Source organism: Hetaerina americana, unplaced genomic scaffold, assembly GCF_022747635.1.
Source record: "Hetaerina americana unplaced genomic scaffold, ioHetAmer1.1.p SCAF_34, whole genome shotgun sequence".
Classification (NCBI taxonomy): Eukaryota; Metazoa; Arthropoda; class Insecta; order Odonata; family Calopterygidae; genus Hetaerina; species Hetaerina americana.
The window spans coordinates 4,952,272-4,972,500 of NW_027286919.1; the positions used below are offsets into that span (position 1 = coordinate 4,952,272).

Here is a 20,229-nt window from a genome sequence, read left to right on the forward strand (position 1 = left end):
CGCTGTTTTGTGTACATTAACAGGGGAGACTGATTACAGATTCTGTATTAAAATAGCACCGTAGTGGCATGTCGGTGAGACTTGATCTCAAATGTAAAATATTTTTTAGCAATTTCTGATTGGCAAGACTAGTTAATTAGAAAGCTAAACGTCCAAGAAAATATTCTGAGTGGGTGATGATTGGCTTCGACAGTCCCAACTGTTGTTGTCGACAGCTATATTTCATATTTGCGGAGATCTGAACGTTTCTTCATATTTCCACGTGAGCATGTGTGTGAGTGAATTTATTCGTCTAAAACCATCAAGGAAGAAGACATGGCTAACACCATTATTGAAGCTTTTGAATTATTTATGGTGTTTAAACGACGTGGTTTCATACCATGAAGTTTACATGTGCTGCTTATATACACGACTGTGTTATTCAAAATTATGCAACTTCGAGGCATGGAGCATATCTCTTTGACCTGATTAGAGGTGATAAAAAAGTTTATAGCCCTGGGGCAGACGTTATTTGACGTAATAAAAAAAATGAAGATCGAAATCGTGCACAAGGAGGTGGGGGCGTTAGGGGCTTTAATTCGCTGGTTTCTCAATTTCCTATATTGGAGAGGACGAGGTTAACGTTCATCAAGACGAGTCTTATTGAAAGTGGTGTAGTAGAAGTATCCCGTTCACATTGAATTGTTCGATAGATATGACTACTCTCCCAAGAATCAACATCGATGAACCTAGATGGGATCAAAGTACCTATACAGGAAGAGCGAAACATTTTTTCACCATCACAAACCCCTTAAACTTGCTAGTTTCACCTAGTGAATTAGACAAAGCCAAAAAAATCGTTAAAGCATACAGGTAATATAAGCTCACAAAGAAGTAATATTTTCCTTTTTATTTTCCACGATATTCTGCTAAGCTGAGGTTCTTAAATGTATTGCTACGCAAGCCAAATATCAGATAAAATACTTTTATCTTATTGCATCAAATGGTCATTGTTTTTTTAGTTCTGTCAATTATAAGTTTGCATTCTTTCAGAGCTGGAGAGAGTGAGCCAGGTTTGACGGAAGATGAAATATGGCGAGCGAAACACCTATACGATTCTGCTTACCACCCCGACACGGGAGAAAAAATGAATATCTTGGGAAGAATGTCTGCACAAGTTCCCATGAACATGACCATAACTGGCTGTATGATGACCTTTTACAAGTATGAAGCCAACAGTGTGTTGCTGTGCTGAATGTGCTGTGTTTTTGTGAAGAAGGCCAATGTTAGATGGTTCAGTCAATGTTATAAAATGATAAAAATCCAGGTGTTTCAAACCACTACTATTTTGCTCGCCCTTCCTTATTGATGATAAATCCCGTCAAAAACGCAATCGAAAGGGAGCGAACAATATTTAATAGAATTGTCGGGTTTCCCTTAAAGGCAGCTAAAATAGTCGCCGATATTTATGCGAATTAAATGAACAATATTTCGTTTTTTATCATAATTAAAACACTAATTGGTAATATTTGTTGCAATGTAACAACACTGGTGTCAGTCGAGGTGATCCAGGTTCCTTATAGTTCACCTCCCTTTTGTTAATCCGGAATTATTAGCTCCAATTGATTAAATATTCCCATTTGATTTCTGATTCATGAGTGATTACACCAATTACTTTTTATCCAATTTGTGTTAAATGTGGCCATAGGATGGTATTGGTAATAATATATAATAGGATGGTTGGCAAGTAATTATATTCATTGGAGTTATCTCAAGTGTATCATAAGAAAACTAGGATTTTAAAGTTAACTGTGATAAGGTCAATACGCCTCTCTCCTGCTTTAATGCTCGGTAACCACTTTAGTTCAGTAAAACCGCCTATTTATGTGAAAAAATATTTTGTCCCCAGTTTCATGCTCTCAAGGGTATATGTGATTCCAAAAAAGTGAAGGGTTTGGAAAAAAATGCACTTTTCTCGTACTTTTTGTGGCCTGTTTTCTTAAAATAAACCCACAAAATCAATTATCAAACTATTTAATGAGCCTTCCTGAGTACTTAATGGATTGCACTAACCAAATAATCGTATTAAATTTAGTACTAGTTTTCCTCAAGTTTTTAGCTAGCCTACAAATTCAAGGTTTTTAATGCCTTTTTCAAAATTTTAACTGGTAGCCTATGAGGAAATTGACATTATCAATGCCCAATTATTGTTTTTGCTTCATAAAATAGTTAGAATTATAGTTAAATTTAGTATTCAAATTGAAGAAAGAGTTGCATCAGCATGATTGAGATTGAAAATGTATGGTACAAGAGTGCTTTATCTTTGAAACCTTATCTTACGTAGTTAGATTTAAAGTCAACTCAATTTAAATTTAATATATTTATAACTGGTTTAGGGAAAACATCATGTAAAATTAGTTATAATTATATTATTCAGAATTAACTTTTTATTTAATTTTCATGTTAGTTTAAGTAAAAGTTATTTGTTGTCAAAAGTTTAAATAGCCTTTTCAAAGTATTTTCGTGCATTCCTCAGAGAAAAAGTAAATTGTAATAGAAGCTATAATTATGTTGATGGGTTTTCAGTGACCAATGATATCATTGATCTGGGAAAATCCATGTCCCTATGTTATACTATCAATGACCAATATTTGAGGTTCTTTTAATAGTTATAGAAGTGGACAGAATTTTAATTTCTCCAAACAAGGTGGGAGTCCTGTGTTGAAGTAATCTTGTTCTCTCCTTTTGAGTCATTGTGCTCTCTCCCTCAAATTACTCTTTCGACAATCACCTCTCATCTAACAAATTGACGCTCTATACTTTAAGCTTTTCATTAACTTTTATGTAATGTTGTAACAGTAACATGTTACATAATGGGGTTTTCAGAAAAATAAAGTTACGGAAAGAATTAACTTTTTGATTTCACATTCAAAAAGCTGTTGTCCAAGTATCGTATGGAATCATTGACCTAATTTTTAAATTTCTGTTTTTCATGTGATGTGAGAAATATAGGTTGGGCACTGGAACATAATTTCATGGATAATAAGATTTCAAGTGAAAGAGGGAAGTAATTACGTACTAGTTCATTATGAGTGAAGGACTCCCCTCAGATCTTATAATGTCTCTTTGGGGGACAAATAGTCGGTGTTCCTTTCTATGACTCCCTTACCAGTGGCTCTGGCTTTGGCCCTTATAACAAAATTCTTAGGGATGCAAATAGCATGTGCGAGGAAATCAACTCAAAAACTGGTCCAGAATACGTGAAAGGATTCAGACATGTTTGGGATTCTTTTCCTGCCATTGTCATACATTTTCTGCCTTGTTCACACAAAAATGTAGCACATAACGCTTAGGTTTCCCCTAATATCCCTAAGCAGATTTAATCCTTTGGAGGAATTTACCTTCTGAAAATGTTGTGCGGTCAGTTTCAGATTTATTTCTTGTATTTCCTTCTTGGACATGTTTCATTGTAATGGAAATGTGGCTCTGCAATGGCAATGATTGATGCTGAGTATGTAATGTTTTTCATGTATATATTACGTCATTGTGGATGACAGTCACATAGCTAATTAGTTCTGCTTAATTAATTGTGTGGATGACATTACTCACTTGTTCAATTATCTTTGTGCAGTTATGATTCTTAAATTTATTGTAAAAAAAATCTTTCCATCTGAAGTTGCTAGCATTACTTTTAGTTGTCATTTAAAAGAATTATCACTTAATTCCAGAACGTCTTCTGCTGTTGTGTTCTGGCAGTGGATAAATCAGTCCTTCAACGCACTTGTCAACTACACAAATAGAAGTGGTGACTCTGATATACCCATAAAGTAAGTTAAAATGTTATCTTTTCAAGCATACGTTGAATCGATTCTTGCTTAAAAGGTTTAAACTTCATGAACATATCCCATTGCTTCCTCCGTTAAGGACTTCCAAGCAATTCTTATTCAACTGGAATTGAGATGTACTAGAGCTAATATTTGAGGAAATTTGACCCATTTTCTGCTCTCACACCTGTGTTATTGATAATCACTGCGGCTATTATTATTTTCCATTATTATTGGGGGTAAGGGGACACCATGCATACTAGAAACTGATTGGGTGTCTTACCACTGTGAGGACATGGGGTTGTGTGAGAGTCGCAGTTAAAACTTGGCATTGCCCATTGTACTCTTATCTTGGATGCGTGTGGGGATGAGGCGGCAGCGGTGGGAGGCTGCCACTAAATCGTAACATTCCATTGAAATCTCGAGCACGTGGCCCACACGAAGAGTCCCTTGTGGGTGCCTGACGGATGCAGACATGTAACAATTGACTGGGTTAACATTCTTTTTTCACAATGGGTGCTTCTCATTAAAATTGAGGCAAATGGTTGTCTAAATAAGCTGCCTTGATGATTCCCTAGTCAAAAGCTGAAAAAATAAAAGTATAACTTCCCTGCCAATGAGTGATTATTGAAAAATATTGTTATCATGCTCCTTTTTTATTATGTGGTTAATTCGACTCCAAAAGATAGCACATCTGCTCTCTGTATACAACTTCTCCCAAATGATCCTTGATAAACCCTCAAAGGAATATTTTTATGAGGAGAGAATTAAGAGAATGAGAAGGAAATGTGATAATAGGAAGTCATGTCGAGTAGTTTTGGAAGGTGGTGGCCTTCATGTGGATCTTATCAACGGGGATGCAGTTAGTCTAATTTTGTAGACTTCCACAATAAATATTTAATATTTCACGATTATGGTTTTGATGCTACGCATCATTGAAACAATGGTCGTGAAATATTAAATCTTTATTGTGGAAATGTAAAGTTTCTTTTCACCCTTATAATGAAGGAATTCCACAAAGTTAAACCTGAAACTGTAATGTTTAATTTTTCAGACGTCTCATGAGTGGTTTGACTTTCCTCGAGCATAGGTTGATGATGAAAAAGAAATTGTGAAGTGTAGTATTCTGCCTAGTTTATGTTCTTCTTACCTGGAGTCAATAGCCGGTGCAGCAGCTTTTCTTTGATCTGTTTATGGTTTTAAAATCCCCATAATACCTTTATAATAAGACCCATTCAAGCCATAAATTGATAAAAATATTTATACGAACTATGAAAACTGTGTTTTTAATTGATATTTCACAGGGTGTATAAGCCTGGAAGTGGAAATAAGAAGTTTCCATCAGTTGGTAAAGGTCAATTATCCCTCTGCACATAAAAGTAAAGTATACAGTCATCACTTGTGTGTTGAGACAGTTATGTGGGTACATGTGAACGTATTTTGCACTTCCTTGAGCATGCATTGCACCGCACGAATCTCCTTCCCCAATCCTTCACTTGCTCCCCTTCTGTTTCAAGTCACGTATACTGTGGTGTGCTCAAGTTGGTTTGTGTTCCGAGGAAGGCCACGAACATTCACCGCTGCATTTTGGGTGGTTGGGGGGGAGCGTAAAGGGTGTCACACTGCTCAATGCATTATTGGAGTAACTACTGGTATTGGTTAATTAGCAACACTGATTAAAGTTTGCATTATTTCTCCAATCCGTTATTAATTATTATTTCTTTAGATATGATTTACTTTTTTCTACATAACAGGGGTCCAACTGTCCTAATAATTTTATTACGCACTGTGGACCTTCTAGAGTAAATAATCCTGTGTTTTTCTTTCTAAATAGCTTTAATTTAAATTATTCAAAGTGGAATAATAATTAGTATTCATCATTCTGTGCTCAATTCTTATATTGGCATTTTTATCATTTTAATTTCTGATTTATTTTTTCTTAGCAAACGATAAAAATGTTGTGATGGGGATTGTAAGAAGTCTTGACATCAGTAGCATGTACAGCATATTACTTCAAATTGCTTCCCCTATACTTTTATTCTCATGTTCAGTGGCATCCCTTATTTCACTTTTGTGACTTTGCTGTTTCCATCGTAAACCATTTCATTTGGAAATCATAATATGTAGTTATGTTTGAGTTTCTCTTTATTTCAAACTTTTTGTGACTAAGCCCTCTTAAGTGTTAGGTTTCTTGATCTTTATGTTAGTTGTATTTATTATTTGGTGATCTTAATAAATAACTGCTGTTTACATAATTTTTGTTGTCTTCCAATGGTTGTTTAAATATCCCTTGTCCAATTCCTTATATTTTTTATGGCTGGAAGACGTGCCATTATTTCTCCCAATCTGTTGTGCCTTGTGTCATCCACCCGACCCTATTTGTGTGATATAGTTTTAGGCGTCGTTCCTCATTTTGTTCTTCGAGTGATTTCAGCAATTTTTAAAATTTTTTGGCGGTGCATAATGCATTGAACTTGATATTCTCCTGTCTAAGTTTTTAACATTTGAATTCACTGATTTTATTCACAAAATTTAATATATTTCCAAAGTTTTTATGGGTTCTGAACCACGCCAAGATGATTGCCATAATTTTCAAAATCAACGTTTGTATTGTGCTGGGTCCCATTAAATGTTGAGCAGAAATTTATTGCCATTACTTTTAGGAGGATGTTGGTATTTATATGTAATTTCTGGAATTTATTTTCAGTGCAATATGGTTTCATAATTAAGATCAAAAATTCATTTCTATTCTTCGTTGTTATGGTAACTCCAAACTGGTTTATTGGTCCATCATAGTCATTTTCATTATCCATGGCAAGTGGTGATGTTGTATGATCTAATGGAATGTGTGATATTTTGTATATTTTATTTATAGTGTCTTAGGAACATCCTACGTCCTTGCCACCGGTGGAGCCTTAGTCACTGCCTTAGGCCTAAATAGTCTAGTAAAGGTTAGTCAATTTCTTTCATACCAGCAAATTGCTATGTTAATAAATGTTGAGTTTTCAGATTTTAACCGTGTGGCTAGACTATCAGTTAGGCACTTCAGTCGTTCACTCAAAAAGAAAACATCACTTTTGGTTTAAAAGCAAGGTTGTATTTAACAAGAACCTAGAGATAAGGAGTACTGTAATTAGGTAATTCTTGATTCTGAGCTTTTGTATTGAATTAGGGCTACTGGGGAAATGTGTTTTGCATTGACCAAAAATACGGAACATTGAAAACCCTGCATGCTAGTATTCATGTTTGATTTTTAGGGAACATACTCTGAAGTCGCAATTCATTTTGTCATGTAATCTCAATCCACAAAAATCTGAATAACTTCAATAAAATTTTAATCTCTGATTTGGCAATCCAGCAGATTAACTATTGAAATTAAAAAAAACATGTAAATGTCATAGTTGGGGCTAAAAAAATATGATCAAAGAGCTTCTTGTGACAATGATGGAGAAATTAGCTTTTTATGAACTTTTTATTTGTTTATTTGGAAGATTTAGAACCAACAATATTTATTTGGATGTGTCCATGTACAATGCCAGAAAAAATCGGGAGGTAATATGAAAGCCCTGGCATTTTGCTGACACAACGGAGGATTCCTCTCTGTTGTGATACTGAGAGAAATTTTGCAGCAGTCCAAGACGCACAATTATTAATTTGCCCCTCTCCACAGAGATGAGCTTAACAGAAGGAAAATACCAATGAAAAAGGACCCACTGTCAGTATCCACACAGAACGCATAAGATACACTGATTTCATGGGCTTAGGTGAATGAGCAGAAGTATACATTTGGCCATTGTAGTGTTTTGGTACTGTACATGTACTTGCAAGGGCAAGTGTTTTGTTCCTTAATATAGCTAAAGAATTAAAGCACAAGTCCTCCTGGTCAATTTTCTGACTCATCATTTTACTGGTTTAATTAAATAAAAAAAAACCCCGCGTAATTCAATTTGCTGTCTCAAGTTCAGAAATACAAATGATGTCATCCCTCTGTGGAATCACCCACAACTCAATATGTTTTATCCTTGGGGAAATTGTTAATATTTTGAGAGTGTTTTTGTGATAACTCAGTGGTGCATAGGCGAGATGGTGAAATAGATAACCTTTGTATCAGTGGAAAGAGTCCATTATTATCGGGAACATATATAAGGACCACTGATTCAGCAACTATAATTGCATGCTACCCAAAATTTAGAGGGAGAGCCTATGGACGCAGTGCTGGTGGAGATGTATATGCCAATGTTTAGCAATTCAGAAGAGGAAATAGGAGAATTATACGAGCAACTGGAAGACGCTCTAGGAGCAATAAAGAGGGGAAGGGGAGACCCTTATTGTGGGGGGAGACTGGATTGCTGTGGTTGGAGAGGGCTGAGAGGTAAGCTGCTTGTGGATTGAGAAAATGAAATGACACAGGAAAAAGACTAGGGCTGTGACGAGAGAACCGTGGTAGAACCTGAACTCTCTTTGAGCAAGATCAGAGAAAAATATACAAATGAAAGTTGCAGGGGAAAGGGCTAGATTGACTGTATCTTGGCCAGAGTGAGATATTGGGACTAAGTTGAGCAATGTAAGGGCTGCTCTCGCACAGATATAAAGTGATTACAGCTGTGGGCAGTTGACTGCACTGAGAGAAGATGAAGAAAGTGATCCAGGCACCCAGATGGAACGCAAGGATACTGTAGGAATAGTAGCCAGCCAGGAGAAAAGTTCACTGTGGCCATTGGCAAAAGAATAGAAGGAAGAACTGAGACCGTTCATCAAAGGAATATGGAAGGAAATAAAGAATAGAAACACCGAAGTGGTTCATGAAGACCTCACAAGGTGACGAAATCTAAGCAGCCATCGATAAAAACTGAAAAGAGAAAACTCGTGGGGAAAAGAAGGAAACACAATAGTTATGTATATTAAACTGAAGAAACTGTTCATACAAAGTTACAGAATTTAAAATACAAGGCTTGCTTAAAAAGTATTGGCAACAATTTTCCCCGGACGTGTGCATGAAGTACTGAGTTCAGAACGTCGGTGAAGTGTGCCCCCACTATCGCAGATCGTTTCGGCTTTGATAAGACAATGACAGTGCACAAACCATTATAAATGAAGATTTGTTGATGTGAAAGATATGCACTAAACTCCTCCCGAAGGTCTTGACGGAAAGCCTAGAGCAAATGCGAGTGTGTGCTTGCGAAGAAGACCTTCTGCAACAGCATTACAGCAATACCCTTACAGTCCCAAGCTGGCACCAGCAGACTATTATTTCCTATTTCTAATAGAGTAAATTCCTTCCTCAAAGGACACCACCATGGGACACACTTAGTTCTGTCCAGTAGTAGTAGTATTTAGGGGAGGCGACCGACTGCTGAGGTCATTTGCGCCATTAGGGATGGACAGGAAAGGATGAAGGGTGGAAAGAAACCCGGCACTGGCATTTGCCTACTCTTTACGAAAGGCGCCAAGGGATCCACAGCTTAACGTCCCATCCGACGGACGGCATATTCACTCAAAGTGCCCTCCACAAAGCACCTCATGGAGGGATCGAGATACCTCTGAAAAATAATCAATGCTGCCTGGATTTGAACCCGTGCCCTCTGGGTGGGAAGCCAGTGTGATAGCCACCGCACCATCTCCGTCAAAGAAGCTTGCACACATATCCTTAAGGACCTTCCGGAATCCACCTGGCAGGAAGCCTTATATATATAATATAATGGAATATAATAATGGAAATATATAAATAGAAAATGAACACATTAGGAAGAGAGGGAAAGAATGCATTGAAGAACTCTACAAACTGCCCAAACCACTTAAAAGGTGACTAAACTAAAGCAGTAGTGATAGAAGAATACGAATGGGGCCCCTATATACTGAGTAGAAAGACCTAATGAACAAAAAATGTGTTATGAAAGACCTAATGAACGAAAAGACACAGGAAGTTGACGAAATAAACTGGGAAATTATGAAGGCACCCTGAGCTAAGGATAACGTCTTTGAATCAGTCAAAGATGGCTGTGATAGTGGGGAACCACCACAGTACTCCGAGAAGAGTGTGATGATAGAAATATCAAAGAAACTAAGAACAGATTAATTTGAATAGCACAGAACATTGAGCCTGATGCCTCAAGCATCAAAAATACTTGCTCGGATAATCAGCCAAAAATATAGAAGGAAAGATTGAAGAAAACCTCACAGAAAACCAATTTGGATTCAGGAAAATTCCGTGGAGGCCACCATCAGCTTGAGAATACTGGCTGAAAAAAATGATGCACATAAACAAGCCCAGAATTGAGTAACAACCATGGTAATAAAAAAAGAGAAAGTAAAGCCAAAATAAACAAAGGAGCGAGATGAAACACAAGAGTTGAGCATCAAACGCGAGTCAAAGTGAGTCACGAAGAAATCAAAATGTTCCTATGTTTGCAGATGACATAACAGTAGTATCAGAAAGGTAAAGCAAGCAATTCTGAATGATATGAGCTGAGTACTTGGGGAATATTATGTGTAAGCATCAACAAGATAAAAACTAAAATCCTTGTGTGTGAAAGAGAGAAGTTGAAGGCAAATATCACAATTGGAGGAGTGAAACTAGAGCATGTGGAAACCTTCATGTACAACATGGACAACTTGTAATGGAAAATGTTGTGACCGGCAGCAAGCGAAAAATAACTCAAGCTAATAGGGTTTCCATGAATAAGAGGCAACTCCCCATATGAAGCAAAAACCTAAGGTTGAAATCAAGGAAACAGTTCATCAAAATGTTCAAATGGAGACTGGAATTCTAGGGATCAGAGACATGAAAAATTGGAGAAGTGGACCTGAATAAAGATGAGGAGCGAGTGAAATAAGGTGCTGGAGGGGAATTCCGAGGATTAAGTGGACAGACAAGGGAGTGAGGAAGTATATGGATGACTAGAAGAGGAAAGGACTGCATGGAGAAGTCTAAGGCAAAGAAGCATTGGTTGGATTGGACACACCTTGAGGTACAATGAATGAGTTGGAAACATAATAATAAATGAGAAGATCCAACGAGGAAGACCAAGAGACAAATTCACGGGACAAATTAAGCTGTTAGGCAAGTGGTGAGAGGGTATTAACACTGAATGGGGAGAAGAGTGGAGGGTTAGAGTAAACCCCTTCATCCTTTCCTGTCCATTTCTAATGGATGGCACAAATGACCTTAGCTGTCAGTCACCTCCCCTAAAACTACTACTACTGGTGATGATGTACCTAAAACATCATGAAGTGCATTTGTACTAAAATTTCCCCGAGTTCTCCCTACCTGGGAAAAGCTAAATTTTCAATTTTTAATTGTTACATTCACTGAAATCTATGGAGACCATTAAAATTGCTGCAAAACGTTTCAAAGTGCCCTCGTGAAGGTATGCATGTATTTTTATTCATTCACTTTATGTGATTTTGTTGAATATAATTTTGAGTATTTGAAGTTATGTAAGTCTGAAAACCACTCTTACTCATTTTGTCACTCATAGTTTTCCTTCAAGTAATTTCCATGTTTGTTGTTTGTGGAACGGCTTTACTCTTGGAATTTCCTTAGAGGTGGCAATTCAAAATAAAATAATAAAAATTAGTTTTGAAAAGTGTGGAAAATATAGCTCTGGCCGTGACTTTTGATTAGTAACATTGAGTAGTGATTAAATAAATATATCTTGCATCACATTGTTTAAAATGAATTCATTTAATGTTTAGAAATGTGAATATTTGTTAATAACCCAACTTCGCCTCTATTCAAATGTTGCTCATATTTTTTTTTGCGACCACATATTTGTTTAGTGTGCGAGATTTATTGAAGTAGCCATTTTTATATGAAGTTAAGTAAATTCCTCTAGCCAAGAAGACTTAAGAAAGCTCCAATAATGTTATTTCGGTCAGCTGGTGACCAACAATGGGGAAAGAAAGGGCTTGACAACATGAAGATGTCAGTAATGTAGCACTGTTCACATCTTCTCGCTGTCAAACCATTACTTTTCCCCATTGGTGGTCACCAGCTGACCGAAATAACGTTATAGGAGTTTTCCTAAGTTATCTTATTATTGGCTGGAGGAATTATTTACTTAACTTCCCATTCACAGCCAACGGCTCATACATCTACTTTCCAGCCATTTTTAGTTTATATATGCCTTGGCTTGTGTGAACTGGTAAGGCACTGAAATTGGTGGCAATTCTTTGGTTCCATCTCAGCAAAGATTGTTTTAAGTAGGGGTAAATATTGGCGGGATTTTGTTTTTTTAGTTCAATTGGAGAAAAGGGCCCAATGGCATATGCTTTTGGTTGTTGTGGCTTATATCCTTATCAGCACCCATGGCTTGGTCTCCTTACTTTATGGCAGTTCTTCAGATTTTGATAAAGAGGGATTCTGAATTGAGCCGAATCATATAACGCCTTTGATACGAATAATTACTTAAATTGCCACTCTCTCATAGCATTTCTCCTTGTCAAGGTCAACCGTGATGAGATTTTGAAAAGATTGTATCAGAGAAAAATCCTCAGTGCATGATGTCACACACATAATGTGCTTTTGGACCAGAAATAACAAAATTACAATAATTTTTCTCTTGGGCCATCAACCCCTGGGACTGCATTAATCCCCTTTAAGCTGTCCATCCATTTTTCAAGTGGCTGAACCACCAAATTCTATGCAATACCTGTATGCCCATTAGCTCTTAATTCACAGTTGGGCATGGACATTGACAACCAGGGCAATTGAACCAAGTATATTATACAAGAGCTGGCCAGAAAGGAACCTCCATTAGGCTATAAAAAAACGGACGAATAGATACAGAAAATTTATTATTTATATGGTCCGTCGAATAAATACGCGAACTGGTGCAATGCAAAGGGCCATGGCGCAGACTGTAGTCCCAGCCACTAGTGGCGCCACTTGCCTGAGACCCAGTCCGAGAAGCCGTCTGTGCTTGGCAGATCGTTGAGTGCCAGTTGTGTTGGTTTCTGTCGTCCTTGATCTTACCATTTGTCGAAAATGGAGATTGACGAAATCACGGAACAACAAATCACCATCAAGTTTTTTGGTGAGTTGCGGAGTAAAAGTTATGAAGAAATTACTGGAATGTTGACGTCTCTCTACGGTGACAATGCCCTGAAGAAAACATCCGTTTTCAAGATGGCCGGCAAGATGCCACGGGTGACGCTAGGGCGGGACGATCTTCAGCCGCCTGTGTTGATGACATCATTGATTGTGTGAAGTCCCTTTTCCTCGTCGATCGTTGAAAAACTGCACAAATGATAGCTGATGAACTGAATTCAGGAAAATCAACAGTGCACACCATTTTAACCAAGCATTTGGGTTTAAAAAAAAGTGTGCAAAAATCGTGCCCGAGCTGCTTTGATTGTTTGCCAGTGTCTGGCAAAAAATGGAGGTTACTTTCTTGACAGCCCTCATATCTGTTTAATGCTCTCTTTCAAGAGTGTGCAAATACCATGAGTTGGGAGTAAATTATGATGGTCACATTGCACTTTTTTCATCTCAACAGAAAGCTCCCCCATTAATTGGAAGATGGGTCCCTTTCGCTGCTGTAGCTGCTGCCAATTGCGTCAACATTCCTATGATGAGGCGAAAGTAAGTAAGATCCCTGTAAATATTTTCTTCAAACGACATGGACATGGAGATTTTCCTTAGAATATAATCTAGCTTCTAATTGTGTGCATGCAAGCATGGTTTTATTTCTTGAAATTCATATAATCTCATTGAAAGGTATATACCTGTAAATGAAATAATGCATCTGATAAGAAAATTGCTTTATTTTTTCATTGTATTCAAACACCTCAAAACTTTAACTTAGTCCTAAAATAAAACTAATTAAATGCTATAAATGTTTTAATATTTCATTTTTAAAACTTTGAAACAAAAACAAAGATATTGCTTACGGAGGCAACTTAGTATGTTTTTACTTTTTGATTGCTAGTTTTTTCTTTGAAATATATTTGAAGTTTGCTTTGGCTAACTATTATCATAGACTTGTGCTGTCTGCATTGTATATTCCTGCCATCTCTCCACAGTTTTCGTTTTAATAGTGTAAGGTATTAGGAGTAATCTCATGCATATAATATACTTTCAGAGAATTGCAAGAAGGAATACCTGTTTTTGATGCGAATGGCAATAAGATTGGCGAATCTAAAGTAGCCGCCCAAAGAGGCATAGCCACTGTGACTCTAAGTAGAATTTTAATGGCCTCTCCTGGAATGGGTACGAATGGTGTTTTTTTTTTCATGTTTTCCAAATATTGCACTCAGTAAAGTTTGGTGGGGTTTTCATTATTATGCATTTATTAACAATAAATTTAAGATTCTCCCATTAACATTCATGTATGGGCACCCTATTTCTGTTATCCTTTGAATGGTCACAGAAAGATAAATCTTATTCTTTGAGTGTGTACATGATTTTAATTAGAAGGTATTTTCCGTATGTCAAATCAACTACTTGCCAGATTCGTAAGATTAAGCCATTGTAGTTACTATTGATAATCTTGTAGGCAGTAACATTTTTTAATCCCAGCATTGATAAATTGTCTTCTTGTATTGAGAAAAAATAATGCTGATTCTAATGGAAAGAATTTTTAAAAAGTTTTGATATTGGTTCCTTTTTACGTACGTTATGTAAGTGTGATAGGTAAAATTTCATGAAATTGAAGTTATGGGGAAACATCAGAACACTTGGCACCAATTATGGGTCTTTCACTTAAATGCTTTCCCGTTGTGTACAAAGGAATGACTAATTGCAGCGGGTGCTTTAATGAATATCTCGTACCACTGTATGCCTTTGTGAAAGTGGAATTGAAATAATGGAAATTTTCCATGTCCTCGCATCAGTGAACATTAACGAAGAATTTAAAAAGTTTAATGTGTACCTTGTTGCTATTTTTGTACCAGTACATACAGTGCATAATGCTTGACCTATTTGTTGGTTGCTTGTATCTAATAATTCATGTGGTCTCATTCTCTTATGAGAGAGAGTAAAAGAATGCCCTTCCTATTTTGTTAGTCCTTTGCAATTAGTCGGGAAGTATCAGTAATGATGTGGGTGAGAATTTCAAAAGCTCAAGTATAGATCTCACATATGATGGCTATCCAGAAGGCAACTTACGTTTGAGAGGAGCGAGCAAAGTGGTGGGGGATTCGAATGTTTGCTGTGTTGACACACAGACACACACACGCAATAGGGCATTGCGCCTCAAGCTGCAGAGTGTTTGGAAGGCAGCACTGCTTGTCGTTCATTTACAGTAGCGAGTTAAAGTGAATAACACAATTGGAAATCCTGCCAAATGTAAAATCTGTTTAGTGAAGAGGTTTTTACTGGCAATAAACTTCAAAGCTGCTGACATTCATCATTGGGAAATTTGTACTCTGTACGGAGAAAATGCGATAAGCGACAAGGGTGGTGTGGGTCAGTGTTGTTGTTAGTTTAAGAGTGAATGGACAAGTGTCCAGAACTGGCCATACGTCAGTTTATCTGTTGCAAGAGTAGGCCGATGACCGCTGCAGTGTCCTCGTCGTGAATATAAGTGCTGTGGTCATTTTTAAACTGAATGCACCTCTGCCCCACTCCAACCTCAATCATTATCCTCTCTTCGTACACTACTTATAGTTGCCTTGGAATTTCAATTGGCTAGTTGTTTCTGGTGGCCAGTGAAAACCTAATCATAGATTGCGCTTCACAACTTGCGGGGTTTTCTATTGCATTGTACATTGAAACAGTTCACGAAGTAGAACCACCAAAGTCTGCACACCACCTCAGCGGATGCATACTAAGTGCAGGGACTATTATGACAATCCTCGTATTATAATTGAGAACTACAAAAAAAAATCTGGACATTTCAAATAAGGGAAGGACATGTACCTTTGAAGGTTCAGTTAGGGATCCTGTGAAGGTAGTTCAGTCCTCTAGTTATTCTAATGCAAGCAATGTCCCACCAATTCTCTTCTTTTGTTTTCCCTTCATTCCACTGCCACTGCCATGTAACTTATTCTGTCTTGGCTGAAGCGGAGTTGCAATATTTTTCCTTCCTTGTTTCTAGACATATTTCTAGACTCTTCTCAGTTTCATGTGATTCTTCCTCAGTGTATTCTTTTGTTTATGTTATTTATATGTTGTGTCTTGGATATTGTTGATGATGCCATTTGTTGTGCCTTTAGTTTTCCCATCAGGGAAGCATTGTGTTCTTAAATTGTTTCCTGTTTGAAGAACAAGTGCTCATAATTGTGTAAAGCAGGATACTTTCTAATGAATTGAATATGCCAAATATTCTTACACAGTAAATAATTGATGAATTACTTGTAACAGGCCAGTTTTCCATTAATATTCATTATTAATTAGCTGAACATATTTGACTAATGCAGCAACATAAGATTCAGGGAAGAGATGGTCACCATAGGAAATTTTGCACTTTTTATCCTTACCTAATGTTTTACTGTCTATATGTTGGGAGATTTGTACTCACTTTTTATTGATTAGAAATCAAATCTTTGAACAAATTGAAAATCAAAAGTTAGAAAGGATTGATTTCCAATGAAAGCTTATTTACTCAATACTTAAATAAGTAAGATATACTCACTCCCAAATATATTAAAAAGTTATGTGAAAAATTCAAGGACCTAGTAAAATAAGTCATAGATCTAATAGTTTCTGAAGTAGTAGTGTTTGAAATGGGTTCTCCTGTTTATATTTCAATTGTGTGCAATGATGTTCAATTGAAGATGAGTATCTTTGGGTGTGTTAGTGAAAAATTAGGTAAATAATAATATGGTGTCAATGCGCTTAGAATGTTAGTTAAAAGCTTGGCAGCTAATATCTAACTCGAGTGTATTATTCAAAATTGAATCTAATGACCATATTTGCCATTTTTTTGTTCTGTTTATTTATTGTGTAAAATACGAGTAGCCTCTAGAGAATCTGGAGACTGTTATTCTCAAATATCAGAGTGATGTATTGGAGTTGCAGCTGTATTTGTGTCCTAATGCAATGAAACATTAATAATTTCAATTTCTAGAATTAAACATATTATTTTCTTAGTATCATCTTTGTTTGGAAATATTAAGGTTTAATGCTCGACTTACTATGAATAAAATTATGCATTCCATGCTGAATGTTAAGGGCTTAAATGTTGAAAGTTTCTAATGGATAAACTGTTTGATATTGTTTTAAGCATTACAAAGGTGTGGCGAATGCTGATTTAAGTGCTATTAATAGTGATATTTGATGAATAAGTGGGTCCAATGAGTTTGATTTCAAATAGGAGAACCACATAGCTTAAATCACTTAGTTTTGCTAATAACTAATCTCATCATTCATAAATTATTTTTTCATTGTGGTAATGTTTTGCTGATAAAGGATAAAAATTGCTTCATTGTAATTTGAATGGGATGGGGAGCATTATGGTACTGCTGCTATACCCAGCGCAATCCATTTTTGCTGGACACTTTGCTGGGCCATTGCGCTGGGCACAATAAGAACAGGAGGAAAAAAGTAAACATCATGGATAGATAATTTCATAGTAATATCCATTTTGCTGCTCATATTATGAGCCATAGAAGTAATCAATTCAAAGATGGTGAAAGCACCAAGCTTAGTGATACGTATTTTGAGAAGTGAAGCCATAAGAAATGACAAGATCCTCCTGCAGTTACAGTTGTAGCTTAGGTTAGGTTTTTCTTTAACTTTCATATAAAAATCAGTGACAACTGATCAGTCATAGTAATTGCCGGTTTCCAATTGATTGTATACTGTAATTGATAAGTTAGGTTTATCGTCCAGGTGTTCAAAATGACTGAGACGCATGGTAATGGTGGTCAACTCTTAGTTTAGTGATGCATATCATGTTTAGCTGGTGAAGAATGGAAAAGGGTGTTCCAATTTTCTGGCAGTTTGCAATCAGAATGGCAGTAGAAGTTTATTTATAATGGATTTGTATTATCCAGCAAAACCTCTCATGCAATCTCCAAAAATGTTTGGACCCAAATCATTAACATGATTTTATTAGCATCTATTTCACTGTGACACCATTATGATGAAACCATTCTGGTTTTATCATAATGGGTGTTACAGTGGAATCCAGTATTACAAGCACGATCCGTTCCGTGGCCTCGTAAAAAATAAACACTCATTTATTGAATCATTTTTTCCATATAATATAATGTAAAATACGATCATCCGTTTCATGCCAGAAAACATTTTTGTGCGAAGTTTATTTCAAAGAAAATTATGTAGACAAAATTTATGATACATTCATAATTATTTTTTTACAAGAAACCTGTTGAGAGACTCGCCAGCCCACTCTTCTTTTACTCTTTCTTCACCTAATCTTCACATTTTTTATTGAAAATGCGACAGTATTATAACTGCGTAAATTTTGACTGTCTTCATGCAGATTTTTCTTTAGGGGCATTTATAAGACTATTCAAGAGATATTTTATTGAAATGTGCGTGTGAAGTCACAAATAACACCCCTGAACACAATTTTGAACAAATGTGCAATCATTACGATGCTAATAAACACAAAAGTTAACAGCCAGTGCAATCACTCCGGGAATACCCCTCCCCTCATCATTTGTCATGAGAATTGTCACTGGTTAAGCAAGTTATTCTTGGGCACAATATTTCTGCTCGTCATGCAAATTACTCACTCTCCGAGATGCTCGTTGAGCAAGGTTCCACTGTTTATTATGACATACGAGGGGAGATGCAAAAGTAACGGAAATTGGGCTGCGGTGGGGAGCGAGAGTGGGGGAAACCTTTGTTCGGCCGGTCGTACGTCAGGCTCACGCCATCGACCACGGAAACTATTGTAATGCTTAAGACTGCTGCTTATGGGGAAGCTGCCCTAAGCAAAACCAAAATCTACGAGTGGTTTACACATTTTAAAAATGGTGAAATGTCAATTGAAGATTGATCCCATTCAGGCTGTCCTTCAGCATCAAAAACTGACGAAAATGTCGACAAAATCAATGCCCTCGTTCGTGAAGACCATCGCAGAACCATTGATCAACTCTGTGAGATGTCTGGAGTGTCATGGAGTTCAATTCAGAGGATTCTATTCTGAAGATTTGCATATGAAAAGGGTCGCAGCCAAATTTGTCCCTCGCCATCTCAGTAACGAGCAAAGGGAGCCATGAGTTCAGGCATATTTTGCACTTTAAAATCAGCTCAAAGAGGACCCTGACTTTTTTTCCAAGGTGATGACTGCTGATGAATCGGTGCTATGGATACGATCCTGAAATGAAGCAGCAATCAAGCCGATGGAAGACAGCAGGCCCTCCTCTTCCAAAAAAAGCTCGCCAAGTAAAATCAAAAATCAAGACAATGCTCATTTGTTTCTTCGATTGCAGAGGTATTTTGCACTCGGAGTTCATTCCCCCAGGTCAAACTGTCAACCAGAAGTTTTACCTGGAGGTTTTGAAGAGATTGAGGGAGAGCATCCGGAAGAAATGATATCCATTGTCCACCTCCCCCTACTCACCAGATTTAGCTCCCTGTGACTTCTTTTTGTTCCCCAGACTCAAAAGGGACATGAAAGGAAAGTGTTTTGACACTGTGGAGGAGGTAAAACAAAAATTGCTAGAAGGCCTAAAGGACATCCCGATAAATGAATTTCAGATCTGTTTTGAACAATGGAAGCATCGTTTGGAGAAGTGCATGGTGGTCAATGGGGAATACTTTGAAGGTGAAAAAAATTTAATGTAAATATATTGAGAACTAAAGAACCCATAACAACATTCCTGTTATTATTGGGCCCCCCTCTCTTAGTTGAATGATAAGATTTATTATTGAAAAGAAATACAAAATGCTATATTAAGTGAGTGAGTTTTCATTGATAAAAAAAATTAATGGGTGCGGTAATAGGCCTTTAAAACTGCAGGTTTTATTTATTGTTCTGAGGCAAGAATACCTTGAACCTTTGACATTATGCATGCAGAGATTTACGGTAATTGGTCCGCAAATTGCTGGGATTTTTGGGGAATGGTTGGTGATGATAATGACTGACGATGACAGCAGAGGCCAATTGCCATCCCTGCAGTCATGTCATAATTGGCAGTTGATTGATTATTTGGCCAGTGGATGGATTGAAGCCACTGCTAGGATTGCTGCACTGATCCTGTCTTGAGGTGCTAAATGCAATCCTGAATGTGTTGGCTGGGACGGACCCTCGTGGAGGGGTGCTGGCTGACGCATTCAGGGTTGGGCCTTGACCCTGGCCAAGTGAGTGAGGGTGGGCAGGCGGGCTAGGTGGCGGTGGGGAGAGGAAGCTGAAGTGGCCGTACACCTCACCTCTGATTGCATGCCGATGGAGCTTTGAGGATGCCTTTGGGTTTTGATAAATGCAGAAGTACCGGCTTTCTTGCTGTTGGTGTTTTTCCTTAGGTTGTGGGCATTTCTATGCATTTCTTTCTCTCTCCCTCTCTCTCTTGC

At 37.2% G+C, this 20,229-nt stretch overlaps 1 protein-coding gene across 2 annotated transcripts in view; it reads left to right on the top strand.

Moving 5' to 3' along the window:
* The first annotated feature begins 443 nt into the window (after positions 1–443).
* Sfxn1-3 (Sideroflexin-1-3) overlaps positions 444–20,229 on the top strand; it is a 37,782-nt gene continuing 17,996 nt past the window's right edge. The window contains exons 1-6 of one of the 2 annotated variants that reach the window (XM_071589199.1): positions 444–852; positions 1,033–1,203; positions 3,708–3,806; positions 6,679–6,754; positions 13,301–13,386; positions 13,886–14,013. In XM_071589199.1, coding sequence (XP_071445300.1) covers positions 695–852; positions 1,033–1,203; positions 3,708–3,806; positions 6,679–6,754; positions 13,301–13,386; positions 13,886–14,013 — 718 coding nt within the window. In that variant the 5' untranslated portion in view covers positions 444–694. The remainder of the gene's footprint in view (positions 853–1,032; positions 1,204–3,707; positions 3,807–6,678; positions 6,755–13,300; positions 13,387–13,885; positions 14,014–20,229) is intronic. The other variant, XM_071589200.1, reaches the window with a different exon arrangement.